The sequence below is a fragment of the Pseudonaja textilis genome, chromosome 13 (genome assembly GCF_049901715.1).
Source record: "Pseudonaja textilis isolate UNSWEBS1 chromosome 13, rPseTex1.2, whole genome shotgun sequence".
Taxonomy (NCBI): domain Eukaryota; kingdom Metazoa; phylum Chordata; class Lepidosauria; order Squamata; family Elapidae; genus Pseudonaja; species Pseudonaja textilis.
In genome coordinates this window covers 11681388-11694110 of record NC_142002.1, presented here as the reverse complement: position 1 = coordinate 11694110, position 12723 = coordinate 11681388, and the positions used below count along the sequence as shown (strand labels likewise).

General features: G+C 43.2%; 2 protein-coding genes across 2 annotated transcripts in view; one reads left to right on the top strand and one right to left on the bottom strand.

Moving 5' to 3' along the window:
* Positions 1-253: 253 nt before the first annotated feature.
* Positions 254-9246, top strand: STARD5 (StAR related lipid transfer domain containing 5). Its single transcript, XM_026709617.2, has 6 exons — positions 254-546; positions 2482-2531; positions 3697-3829; positions 4457-4574; positions 5387-5480; positions 8072-9246. The coding sequence occupies exons 1-6, from the start codon at positions 457-459 to the stop codon at positions 8217-8219; spliced, it is 633 nt and encodes a 210-aa protein (XP_026565402.2). The 5' UTR covers positions 254-456; the 3' UTR covers positions 8220-9246.
* Positions 9247-9351: 105 nt separating this feature from the next.
* The window catches only part of IL16 (interleukin 16), a 32233-nt gene continuing 28861 nt past the window's right edge, over positions 9352-12723 (bottom strand). The window contains exons 20-21 of the mRNA XM_087941382.1: positions 11735-11860; positions 9352-10141 (exon numbers count right to left, since the gene is read on the bottom strand). Of these exons, the coding sequence (XP_087797508.1) occupies positions 9942-10141; positions 11735-11860 (326 nt within the window). The 3' untranslated portion in view covers positions 9352-9941. The remainder of the gene's footprint in view (positions 10142-11734; positions 11861-12723) is intronic.

Sequence of the window (12723 nt, the reverse complement as noted above, 5' to 3'; positions counted from 1 at the left end):
CCCAAAAGCCTCTTCGCCTCTACCCTATCCCACCCTGCAAAGTTGTTGTGAAACCAAAATCTGAGGAAAACACACGGACTCCGTCCTGCTCCATCCATCCATAGCCCCAGGAGGAGCCACCCAAAACACCAAGTTGACGGCGGGGTGTAAAACAGCCTCTGCTTCCACCAGCGCAACTGGTAGGCAGAGAGTTCTCGTCCTTGGGGTCGGGCTATTCATCCCAACCCGAATCCTGCGTCCTCACGATCCTTTCCCGAGCGGCGCGCGTTGGGAGAAGCGGGAGGCGGCGCCGCGCTGATTCCTCCGAGCGAGGATGGCGCGGCGGCTCCAAAGGGAGGCTGGCCCCTTTTCTGGGCTGGCCTTAGCAGATTTTTCCCCGTCTCTTCTTCCTGATCCTCCTCCACCGTCGGGCCAGCCATTCCCAGTCCAGCCGGGAACGCGTCACCGTCTCTCGCCATGGAGTACCAGCAGGCTGCTCAATGGGCCGCCCAGCACTTGGAGAGCTACCGGAAAGATCCCAGCGGCTGGAGCGGCTGTAAGCGATCGGTAAGCCGGTGGGGAGCGATCGCGACCACCGATTTTCCTCTTGAGGAGCTGAAGCAACGCGCTCCTTTCTCCTTGGGAAGAAGGGGGAGATCCGCCGCTGGCGATAACGCTCAGGACCGCAAGAGGAGATCCGTGGCGGAAAGCGCTCCAGCCCGCAAAGATCACACTTTATTAATTTATTATTAAAGATTATTCATTTTATGTGCCGCCCGCCTACCTCGCTCTCCAAAGCAATGCCATCTCCCTGGAAGCTGAAAACCAGCTTTTCCTCTTCTGGTTTTGTAGATTTTTAATCGGCGGGGAGAACCTGTTTTCGCTTAGGGGAGAAGTTTAAAACAAAAAACTTCTGCTTACCCCCCCCAACCCCCCCCCCCCCGCGATCTGAAGGGATCCAGCGATCCCCTCTGGCTTCCGCAGCATCGCCTTTTCTGCTGGGAATATATTTCCCCGTCCGATTTGAAAGGTGAAATCTAGCCGGCTGGAGTTCCATTCACTTTCAAGAGTCTAGAATCTAGATTGCCGTTTAACAAAGAGCTCCCCCGTTTGGGGAGTTAGTTTGCCTGAAATGCATTATGTTATTTCTGATTAAAAGTCACCATTTCAATGCTACTTTTTTCTAGGAATAGTCACAATTGGACTTTGTGGAGTTGCAATAACCCTCCCACTTTCTTGCTCTTTATAGTCTTTGAAAAACACCCACAGGCCATCAAAATGACTTATAGGAGTTATTATTTATTGTGGTTTTTTTTACTTGGTTTGTGCCTGAGTGCCCAAGTCAGTTTTTGACTCCTGGCAAATGCCTGGAATACTCCCTCCAATTTTCTTGGCAAGGTTTTTTCTGGTGGTAGCTTGCCATTGCCTCCTTTCTAGGGCCGATAGAGAGGGACTGGCCCAACATCACCTAGCTGCTTTAGGGACTAAGACTGAATTAAAACTTGAGTTGTTGTTCTTCTTTTCTTCTCCTTCTTCCTTCTTCCTTCTTCCTTCTTCCTCTTTCTCTGCTCCTCCTCCTCCTCTTGTTATTATTATGATTATTTTAGATTTTTATCCTATCTTTATCGCTCTGTAAGTAATTAGAGGTGTCAAATTCACTCCTTCCTCCTCCTTCCTCCTCCTATTTTCCACACAATAGCCCTGTGAGTTATCTTGGGCTAAGACAGCATGACTGCCCCGAGCTGTGTCACTATTTTGTATTACAGTCCACAAATAGTTCAAAAAGATACAGGTAATTCTCTCTTAACAGCCTTCATTCAGTGACCATTTGACATTTACAACAGCGCTGAAAAAAGTTATTTTTATGATTGATTTTCACACTTTAACAGCTATTGTAGCATCCCCATGGTCACATAATCAAAATTCAGACGCTCGGAAACTGGCATGTATTTATAACAGTTGAAACGTCCTGGGGGTCATGTGATATCCATCTTTTGCAACTTTCTGATGTTAATGGGGAAGCCAGATTCATTTCACAACGGTGTAACTAACTCAACAACTGCAGTGATTCACTTAACAATTGTGGCAAGAAAAGTCATAAAATGGGGCAAAACTTACTTAACAAATGTCTTGCTTAGCAATGGAAATGTTGGGATCAATTGTGGTCATAAATTGAGGATTAGCTCCACAGAGCCTTTTGGTTGCAACAGAAACACTTGAACCAAATCCAGAATTACTCATGTTTAAAGAAGGTCTATTGAAAGCAGTGAGAAAAGTTAATTATGGCTAATGAAAAATCTAGCTGCTTTAAGCAAATATATATATTTTTACTTGACACGAGACAAGCCTTGTGGGTGATGGGTGTTGTTTAAGTCTCTTAGCATTACTTCCTTAAATGTATTCATAACTTAAGCAAAAACCATTGAAGTGAATAAAATTCAGTTTCGGCATGCAACAATAGTGCAGCTGGTTGTATCTGATTTTTTAAAAATGTCTTTCTAGAATAACGTCACAATATCTTGGAGGCCTTCCAATGTATTTCGTGGAAACCTGTAAGTAAAATCACAGAAGCAAAACAACATTTAGGTAAATTGATATTTGAGATGCCACTTCTGTCTTATTTATTGCTAATTTTAGTTCTGTGCTTTTAAAATGTGAATAACATAGTCAATAGCTGGTAGATGAAGCACAAAAAGGAGAAGTTCCAGTAATAGAAGTGAAGAAAAGAAACTTCTAAGCAAGTAAATAAGCTTTCCATACATACCAATCATAGTTTTTTGTTATTATTTTTTCCTTTGGAGAAGAAAGTTCTAAACTTCATGACAAAGAAGAATATTGTGTAACGTAAGGTATGCTGCAAACTGATTTGCTGCCTCATACAGTTATAAATAGCTGATCTTATAAAGCATGACTTGTCCCAAAGATATAGAAATGCACCAGTCCCTAGAAAGCTTAATGATGATGAAATACAGAACTGTATTGTGTATTTATTTAAGTAACTGAACATTTTGCTTAGGTGAGGTGCTACTTTCTTCAGTGTTCTGTATGAAAGAAACACATTTTTCTTGCAATTTAAAAAGCAGAGAAATGATTGGCATGCTAGTGTATTACATGCAGTGGTACGTTCACTCATTTTTATTTATTTGAGTTTTATCCCACTTTTGTTACTTTGTATGCAACTCTAGGTGGTGAACGTACCTACTATTCTTTCTTCTTTTATTTGATTTGATTTGATTTGTCAATCGCTTACAAGATAATAAACATAAGTATAAACATGACTAAGAATACAGGAAATAGGTAGGAATAAACGGGGACAAAAGGACAGGAACGGGAGGCATGATTGTGCACTTATGCAGGCCCCTTACAGACCTCTTAGGAATGGGGTGAGGTCAACTGTGGATAGTTTGAAGTTAAAGGAGTGGGGGGGGGGGGTTAGAGGATGTAACAACAGAGTCAGGTATTGATCACTCTGTTGCTTCTATTTTCCCCATAACAACCCTATGAAGTAAGTTGGGCTGAGAGAAAGTGAGTGGCCCAAAGTCAGCCAGTGGCTTTTGCACCCAAAGTGGCACTAGAACTCACAGTCTCCCAGTTTCTAGGCCAACACCTTAACTGGCTCCATGTATTAAGGATGCCCAAAATGCAATTTGACTTGAATAGCACCCTTCTACTTCATTCACTAAGACTTTCTCTCAATCTCAATCCTTCTCTCAAAAGATACAGAGCAGAAGGAATTTTAGCTGCAAAACCAAAGAATGTGTTGAAATGCATCATGCCAGAGACTGGTGGACTTAGAGAAAAATGGGATGACAATGTGACCAAACTAGCAGTGGTTGAATCCATAAATAGTGTAAGTATAACATGTCTTTACTTATAGCCAGAAACAGCTAGGAGAATAAGATGCTATTGGGAACCAGCACTGGTTATTCTAGGGTAATTGGAAAGTGAAGAAATTCCTATTATGTTTTGGGATGTAGAGAATGGTGGAAGCATTGATGTCTGTTTGTATTGTGCTAAAACTGTGGTGGCTGACTGGCTAATGTATAAGGAAGGAAGGAAGGAAGGAAGGAAGGAAGGAAGGAAGGAAGGAAGGAAGGAAGGAAGGGAAGGGAAGGAAAGGGAAAGGAAAGGAAAGGAAAGGAAAGGAAAGGAAAGGAAAGGAAAGGAAAGGAAAGGAAAGGAAAGGAAAGGAAAAACAAAGAAAGGGGAAAGGAAAGGAAAAACTTTTCATTTCGGACTCCTTAAACTTCTGATTTCTTTTTTATACAGTTGCTAAATTGTGATCATCCAGTCCCCCTTAAAACCCAGTCTATGTTTATATTTACCACGATGTGTGATGGGTTGGATGCCATGCTATATGGGTACCATTTCTGATTAAATTTACTTAAACGTCTAATGTGTAGAAGTATGCTGTTAGCTTTGCCCTTGGAATGAGAAGAGTCTTAAACATCCCTGCCCCCTTTGTGTGCAATTTCAGAACGTTTGTGTCCTGCGAACAACCACACCTTCGGTTCTCATGAATATGATCTCTCCAAGAGAGTTCTTAGATGTGGTCCTGGTCCAAGAGAATGAGGACGGTTCAAAAATGACTGCTGGTAAGCTTGATCCAAACCTTTGGGGCACTTGTTTTCTTGGGACTGGCTTACAAGTTGATAGCCAATCTGGCCATTCAACTGTGACCACCGTGTGACCATCAGTGAACAGAAAAAGCAACCCAAGAACATTCACTTGCACAGATCTTTGACCCGAGATAGCTTTTGCCAGCAAACTTATCTTTGATTCCTATGCTGTTGTCAAGTGACCAATGTGACTATTAAAATCCTCCCCTTCCCAAGGCTGCAAGCTTTTCAAGGGAATGGAAAAACCCAACAGTGGTCATTTTTCCTCTCCTTTTGCTTGTCTTCACTTTGGGAGGGGAAATGAACAGACAAGCCATGGCAAAGATAATCAGTCACAGAGACAAATAAATGTTTGATAGGCACTGGGGGCGGGGTGTTTGCTGTGCCCCACATCATTACACACGATGCAAAATCACATAAGTCATGGATGATGTCAGATTCATGTATACATAATGTCACAATGGAATTTCAGCGAGTTCCCTGAAGTCACTCAATGGTGAGATGAGCAGCATATAAATGTAATAAATAAAATAAATAGGGCAACCCTTAGCAGGTGCCCTAAGATACCTTCCCACACACTCATACCTCTGTGGACAGATTTACTTTGTTAGTATTCATCAGAAACAGCAGACATTCAACCCAGTCCTAGAAGAAACTCTGATGGGTGTAAAATAGCTGCTGTGATTTGGGTGCCTAATAAATACAAATGCTTTTCCTATCACTAGGGTATCCCCATTTTGATTTTTTAAAAAAACTCATTTTTTATTTTCAATGTTCCTCCCCCATAGCAACCAATGTGGAACATCACCTCAGTCCACCTCAGCCAAATTATGTGAGAGGCCTGAATTTTCCCTGTGGCTGTTTTCTCATTCCTGTTCCAGGGTAAGACGTGCGGAAATACTTGATGACACCACCCTGTAGGCCAAGAATGCTTGAGGGTTTTACACACCTTTTGCTGTTGTTGTTGTTGCCAAATTAGAGCTTACGCAACACCCTAAGCGAACATCAGCCAGGCAGTGTAAGGGAGGTGGTTTTTCTACAGGAAGTGGCCAGCTTCATGTGGGTACATTTAAGAGTTATTTAAGATGCGTTTTGCTTGTTTTGTCGTATGCCATCAAGAGCCACACTCTGGGATGGGCAGCTGGACAAATCTGACAAATAAATAAGAAGCGAAAGTGTAGATTTTATACTTTGCATTAAAAGCCATTTGGGCAACTGTTTCATACAAGAGTTTATTACAAACTCATGTTGCTGAGATTGATATGGCTTGGAAATGAATTATGGATGCCTCCTCCTCCAAGATATATAGCTTCTGTTTTCTTGAAGATGATGTTCTAATAGTGCAGAAGCATGGCAAGTAATGGATGAAAAGAAAATAAACTGAGGAGGAAGAGGAACAGTGCATAAAATGTCTTCATGGTGCCTCCTCTGGACAGTATGCATGTAATTAACACCATCATGCAATCCAGCGATTACAAACTAATAAACACATTTGATGCATGTGTCAAGTCATGCCGTTAGTGTTGAGGACAGCATCAGGCACATCTCATTATCATGCCCATTATGGAATCAAACAACTTGGACTAGGCGTGGTCCTTCACGTGGGGAAGTCATAGAAACACAGGAATATTAAAAAGAGGCATTGGGGGAAAAATATGGCCAACTTAAGCAAAGTCAGCGGGGAAGCCAGATTCACGTAACAGCCAGGTTACTAATTTAACAGTGATTCAGTTAACAAATGTGGCAAGAAAAGTCATAAAATGGGGCAAAACTCATTTAATAAATCTTTCATTTAGCTACATAAATTCTGGGCTCAGTTATGGACGTAAGTAGAGGACTACTTATAATGGAAATGATGGCAACTGTCAGTAACCCAATCTTATCCTTAACAAACCAAGATTTCATAGTATGCCTGGAGGTTTCTCTATGATATCTGTTGTGGCCCGCCAGCAGAGCTGGCGGCAGACTCGGACAGTGAGGAGGTTGAGGAGGAACATGGGCCAGTCCTGGAGTCTGGGGAAGGCAAGGGTTCTGCGTTGGAGGCAGAGTTGGGGCCAGGACCATCTGAGAATTATCAGTTGCCTTCGAAGTTGGAGATCAGTGGGGCAGAAGAACAGCTGGAGCCTGTTCCCGATGTGCGCATGCACAGAGCTGCCAGAAGGGAACAGCTAAGGAACAAGAGTTGACTCAGGAGTAAGGGCTCAGGTGGCCATTGAATGGCTCCTCCCATAGGGAATAAAGAGGAGTGAAAGGGGAGTGGTGTTTGCAGGAGACAATAAGTTCAATTCATTAGGGTGAAGATCTGTTCCTGACTCCTTGCCAAGTATTTTCTTGTACAGCTTTGCTCTTGGAAGCTATCAGCCTGGCAACTCTACAAGCCTGATAAGGTCTGTGGTTGTAAATCACTCTTGATTTGCTGGGTCTGTTTGCTGGGACTTTGCTAGATGTGAATCAGAGGTGGTATTCAGCAGGTTCTGACCAGTTCTGGAGAACCGGTAGCGGAAATTTTGAGTAGTTCGGAGAACTGGCAAATATCACCTCTGACTGGAGATTTTACAGTATCCTTCCCCTGCCACGCCCACCAAGCCACGCCCACATAACTGGTAGTAAAAAAATTTGAATCCCACCACTGATGTGAATGATAGGAATTCACATTAGTCTAATAAAAAGGGATTTTGTCAGGATGAGGAGTCTGCTTCATGATTTTGGTGAAGCCTCGGTCAGAAAAGTATCACCTCTAATCTTCCAATACCCACTACCACATTTCCAAGCAAAATCCTGGTCCAAAGCCACCTGTCTTTTATGTCCCCCAAGAAGGCACGTTAGGTCTAATAAGCACCTCTTTGTAAATAAAGACAGTATTCTGCAGCAGGGTCAACTTCCATCTTACCATTTCCTTTCAAAGTAAACTAAAACCAGTTTTGCAAAGGGCAAAGAATCAGAAGAAAGAAAAATAAAAGAGAAACGGCAGTGGGAGAGATTGTCAGAATCTGTGGCATGACCCATTGCTAGTTGTTTTTCATCTAAACAAAACCTGTACTGGATGAGACAGAAGTGTTCTTGGTCCTTCAAGAGATGATGGTCCATGTCCTACTCAGAAGCTTTCTAAAAGCATCCTGTCTGAGCCATAAACATTTGCAAGATTATTTTATTCCAGGAAAGGTTTGGTTTTTACTGCCTGTTAGCTGAGATGTATTATATTGCTTTGGTCTTCCGAATCAACCTTGATTCCTGGAGACTACCTGGACAGTTCATGCTGTTTTCTTGGCAACATTTTTGGAAATAGTTGCCCAGGACTTTCTTTCTGGGATTGAATCACACAGCTGGCTTTGTGCCTAAGGGAGGATTAACAGTTAGGTTTCCCCGTGCTTCCTTCTTGCACCTTTAATCTCTATACCAAACTGGTTTTCACTGGAGATAAATGCCAATTTTACTTAACTGCTTTCTATTCTTTGTTTTTGTTTTCTCTGCAGGGATCCAAATAAAACCCGCCTACTCAGTTTCTTTCAGACTGATCTCGGTGGCAGCCTTCCACAGAAAATCATTGAATCTTTCTTTCCAAGGAGCATAACCGGGTTTTATGGGAATTTGGCTAATGCAGCTGTCACATTAGTAGCTTAAGCTATATTCCCTGTCTCTCTCTCTCTCTCTCTCCCCCTCCCATTCTACTTCTAGTCTCAAAGGGAAAACATACTGTAGCTAGGCTGTATATTAATAATACTGAGACTGCACGAGTGCTTCCTGGGGCTGAATTCAGAACTGTGATCTGTTCCAAAGGATGCACATGAATTTCACCTTAATTTAGATGGAGAGCTTGTGAGCCCAGGTCTAGAATTAAATAGCACTTTATTCACACAACTGTAGTCTGACCTTACTAAGGACTTTGAAAAGAAATGAATTTCTCTGGGTTTTGCTTTGCAAGATAGGCTTTCAAACATAAAGACACCTCAAGAAGAAAGAGTCGGACCGTAATTTGCTGTCCTGGCATTGTTCCTCTGTAAATCAGAAAAACAAGTAACAAGACCCGGTGCTGTGTATTTGCCAAATTCCACTGGTTGCTTTACCTTTCACAATGATGACAGCATCACTTAGAACTCCTGAGTTTAGATCTCCACCCAGGTACCTATAAAGAGTTCCTTTCATGTGGCCTGGTTGTTTTGAGCCAATAAGGCATTTCCTGTTGAAGTGGAAAAAGATGCTGAAGAAACCACATTTGTTTTTCAAATGTTCTCCTCCCATATCTTCTAAATAGCAAATATCTACTTGCATTACTTGCCTGCATGGCAGGGGAAAAAGAATCCTTAACTGACTTACAAGCCTTCCAGTAGGAAGAGAGATGTTTATGCACAGAAACATTTTAACCATAGAGGTAAAATGTGGTTATGGTAAATTTTGGTTGATTGTGGAACAGCAGGTTGTCAGAGACGATGCTTAACAAGAAACCGAGACAAACATCTGCCAGTTTTGCAATATAGATCCAGTTTAGAGAGAAGGAGCTCTGGAAACACATCTGCTCCATGATTCTGCCTTCATAAACTCTCTCTACCTGCTTCAGATCTCAGGCAATAACATTTTCTAAACCATAATTGGTTCTGATGCGCTTTTATACATTACAAATAATAATTAAAAAAAGAGTGCTCTGAAGTAACTCTTGGTTTTGTCTCTGCTTGGATTGAAGCTTGCAGCAGCTATTTCTGAACTGAGTTCTTTTTTGGGGGGGTGGGGGAGATAATTGTAAGTAAATGTAACATGATTAAAAGAACAATACTTTATTGGAGGAACAGGTAAAAGTGTGGTTTAAATCAAGCTTTCCTGATCCAGCAACCGACAATCTGCAACCAGTCCAAAGTGAGAGAGATGTGCTTTCCCAGTGATGGAAATGTACACACACTTTTACACACACTTGTAATCCCAGGAATGGTCAACAAAGGCCTGACATCCAAGATACACCCTCCAAGTTGCGTCAAAGGAAGGCACAGGCCCTGAAACGCATCTCCACACGTTCCTGTGTTTGCTTTCATGCTTGTTAGGTAATCAAGGCCCAGTTAATTAATCCCGCTATCTCCTCTGCCAGCAAACCTTCTTTCAGGGCTGTGCCCTTTTGCTTTTGGCAAAATCCTTGATTCATTCGGGCACAGCTCCTCACAGAAACTTTTAATAATACCGCAAACAGAAACAAGTGAGCTGTTTACATTGGCCTCGTCTCCACCTTTCTTGACATTCTCTTTGTGAGAATGGACCATTGAATCAGCTGCAAAGTAGGTGTTACGGGCAAGGGATGCGTCCCTAGTTTGGATCATAGCAGTTCCAAATCTCTTTGAGCATGGCGATTACCGTGGCCCCCTACTCCTCTCCATGGAGAGAGGAAGCCGTTGCAGCAGCCACTGAGTTTTTCCTCCTGATAATGGCAGTAATAAACCCATCTGGTAAGGTCCGGATGATATTCCAAGCTTCGAAGCGGGTGAGTCCTTGCATCAGATGTGTGTGCACCTGCAGCAGCTCATCTCCAGGCTGAACAGGGGGGTTGTGTTGGGGGGTCATGCCTGAAAGACGCAAAGTGTGGTGTTAGCAATGTGTGGGAGGATAGGAGGGTGTGAGAGATATCAAAATACACACTGGTCATTCATGGGTATCCAGAGAAGGAAAGCAGTACAGCATCAATTTGATTGGAGCAATGCAAGAGTCACTGGCCATGCTACCACCTGCCACACGTGTGAGTTCACAGAAGCCTGGCACTCCATAAGCAATTCCATCAGTGGACACACATCGACCTACAACCAGTGTACAAACCCCTCAGGATTCAAATCCATTGTACAGCCAACCGGTGACTGCACCAACCCTCAACCACCCAGTGACCCTCAGATGATATGATCTCCCCATCACAAGACCCTCCCCTGATGTGGCTCTCACCTGACCTGACCTCCTCATCACAAGACCTACTGACCACACAAAGCCTTTATCAGTAGAAGAACACAGACACAGATGTTCTGTAAACTCCACCCAAGTGGTTACCTAATCCGGTTACAAAATGTTAGGAAACCAACTCACAAGCTTGGAGAACGAACCTCCACCCTCAACAAGCATTTTGACTATGAAAGGTGTCTCCAAACCACCAACAGGTTAAGGATATTAGAGAAGCCCTGAAGCTGGGACCAGGCTTTGGGTTCATGTGGCCCAGTCTTCCATTCCCATCAAGATGTTCCTAGCAAGTCACCTGAGCAGGTGATGATAGTAACAGCATCCTCTCGCGTGTTTCCTAACAAGTGGTATGCAGAGGCAAACTGCCCAGGGTCACTTTTTGACTGGGTGGAGTCTAAATCTAATGAGCCAATGAGCTAAACAAGTGAACCATTTCCATGGTCTTAAAAACAATGTGCGGTTTGAGAGGGATCCATCACCAGCACCATGACTTTGCAATAATGGCAAACACATTCTCCATTTGTGTGACCTTATATCACAAGAAGAGGTTGGCACACTTGCTTAGGGGGACAGCCAAGAAAAGAATGGTTTCATTAAAAAGGGTGAAGGATTTTACCAGGGGTGGGCTTCAACATTTTTAGCAAAGGGTTCTCTGCCTGGTTGCTGGGTGGGCGTGGTCTAGTTGGCCTCCTGCACCACCAGGGGGGCGTTTTTGCCCTCCCCAGGCTCCGGAGGCTCTCCGGAAGCTGGAAACTGGCCCATTTCCAGGCATCCTGAACTTCTGGAAGGCCTGTTTTTCACCCTCCCTGAGCTTCAAGCGCCCTGTACTTACCTGCATCCAAAACAGGTCATGTGGGGACTCCGGGGAGGGGAGGGCGGGGCCAGCCAAGAGTGAGATTTGGGGGGTTCTCCAAACTGCACAGAATCTTAACTAGGGGCTCTTCTGAACCCCTGTGAACCCCAGCAGCCCAGCCCTGATTTAATCTGCTATTTACTGCAAAGGTTGGACTCCGTAGTCTGAATGGTTCTTCTACATTTCAACGTGCCCAAAGTATCTTGTCCTCAAAATGACCATCCAATTGTTCTAGTCCATTCACATGTTTCCAGTTCAACATTTCTAGGGAAGTTTAAATGTCTCCTCTAGTTTGTAAGTGATATATTTCTCCTTGATAGCATCTGCAGTTTGCAAAAACATCACACCTACCAAACCACCATACCTTTAAAAAGCCGGCTGATGGTGATTGGTTTGTCTCCATGAATGGAGCCTTTTCCTCCTTCCAGAGTGAAACCTAAACCTGCAGATGTCTTCTCCAGGGTAACCGTAAAGATCAGATCTTCTGGTGCTGCGCCAAAGCAGAATTTTGTTAGTACAAAACTAATTCATGCCATCATGATGCTACAGAAAACCACCAGTTTAGCCTGGATAGATACATTCTATACTGGGCCACTAATAGGATCTCAGTTAGTTTAGAGCGATAATAACCTGACTTGATAACAATCTATGGACAAGTGATTAGAGCTCATAGGTCCTTATGTGGACCCTAACCAAGCCCCTTTTCTTTTTTGAAGTTCCCAGAGCTCCCTTTGGATATAAAATGCTGAAATCTGGGGTGCAAAATTTCCTGTCATTTAGAGATGAGAAACTTGAAAAGTTTAATGGAAGTCACCAAAGAGGGATAAACATCGCTCTGAAAGGGAGAAGATTTTGAAAGATCTGTCCTAAAATCTTGGAATCTTCTTCATACATTTGGATCACTGTCCTCCTTGCTCACTGGAAATTTTAACTTTCCAAAAGATCTTAGAGCTTAATTGCCCATTGTGCCCTGGAAGAATCAAGCAAAGTGTGTAGAATTACCTTACCTGTGATTCTTGGGGTTTTTTGCAAAATATTTTCTCTATATAGCAATAACACTTACTTATATACCGCTTCATAGTGCTTTTTACAGCCCTCTCTAAGTGGTTTACAGAGTCAGCCTATTGCCCCACAACAATCTGGGTCCTCATTTTACCCAACTCGAAAGGATGGAAGGTTGAATCAGCCTTGAGTCTGATGAGATTAGATATGCCAAATTGCAGGCAGCCAGAAGAAGTAGCCTGCAGTACTCACTCTAACCACTGCGCCACTGTGACTCATATCACTTGTGTTTCTCTCTCTCTCTCTCCCTCCCTCCCCCCCTTCGGTTTTCCCATAATTCTATGCAAACAC

Bases quoted from the DNA above. Each gene is read 5' to 3' on its own strand.
- STARD5 (XM_026709617.2), top strand. From the start codon at position 457: ATGGAGTACCAGCAGGCTGCTCAATGGGCCGCCCAGCACTTGGAGAGC. The intron at 547-2,481 runs GTAAGCCGGTGG...ATGTCTTTCTAG, and splicing joins GGAGCGGCTGTAAGCGATCG to AATAACGTCACAATATCTTG. The intron at 3,830-4,456 runs GTAAGTATAACA...GTGCAATTTCAG, and splicing joins TGGTTGAATCCATAAATAGT to AACGTTTGTGTCCTGCGAAC.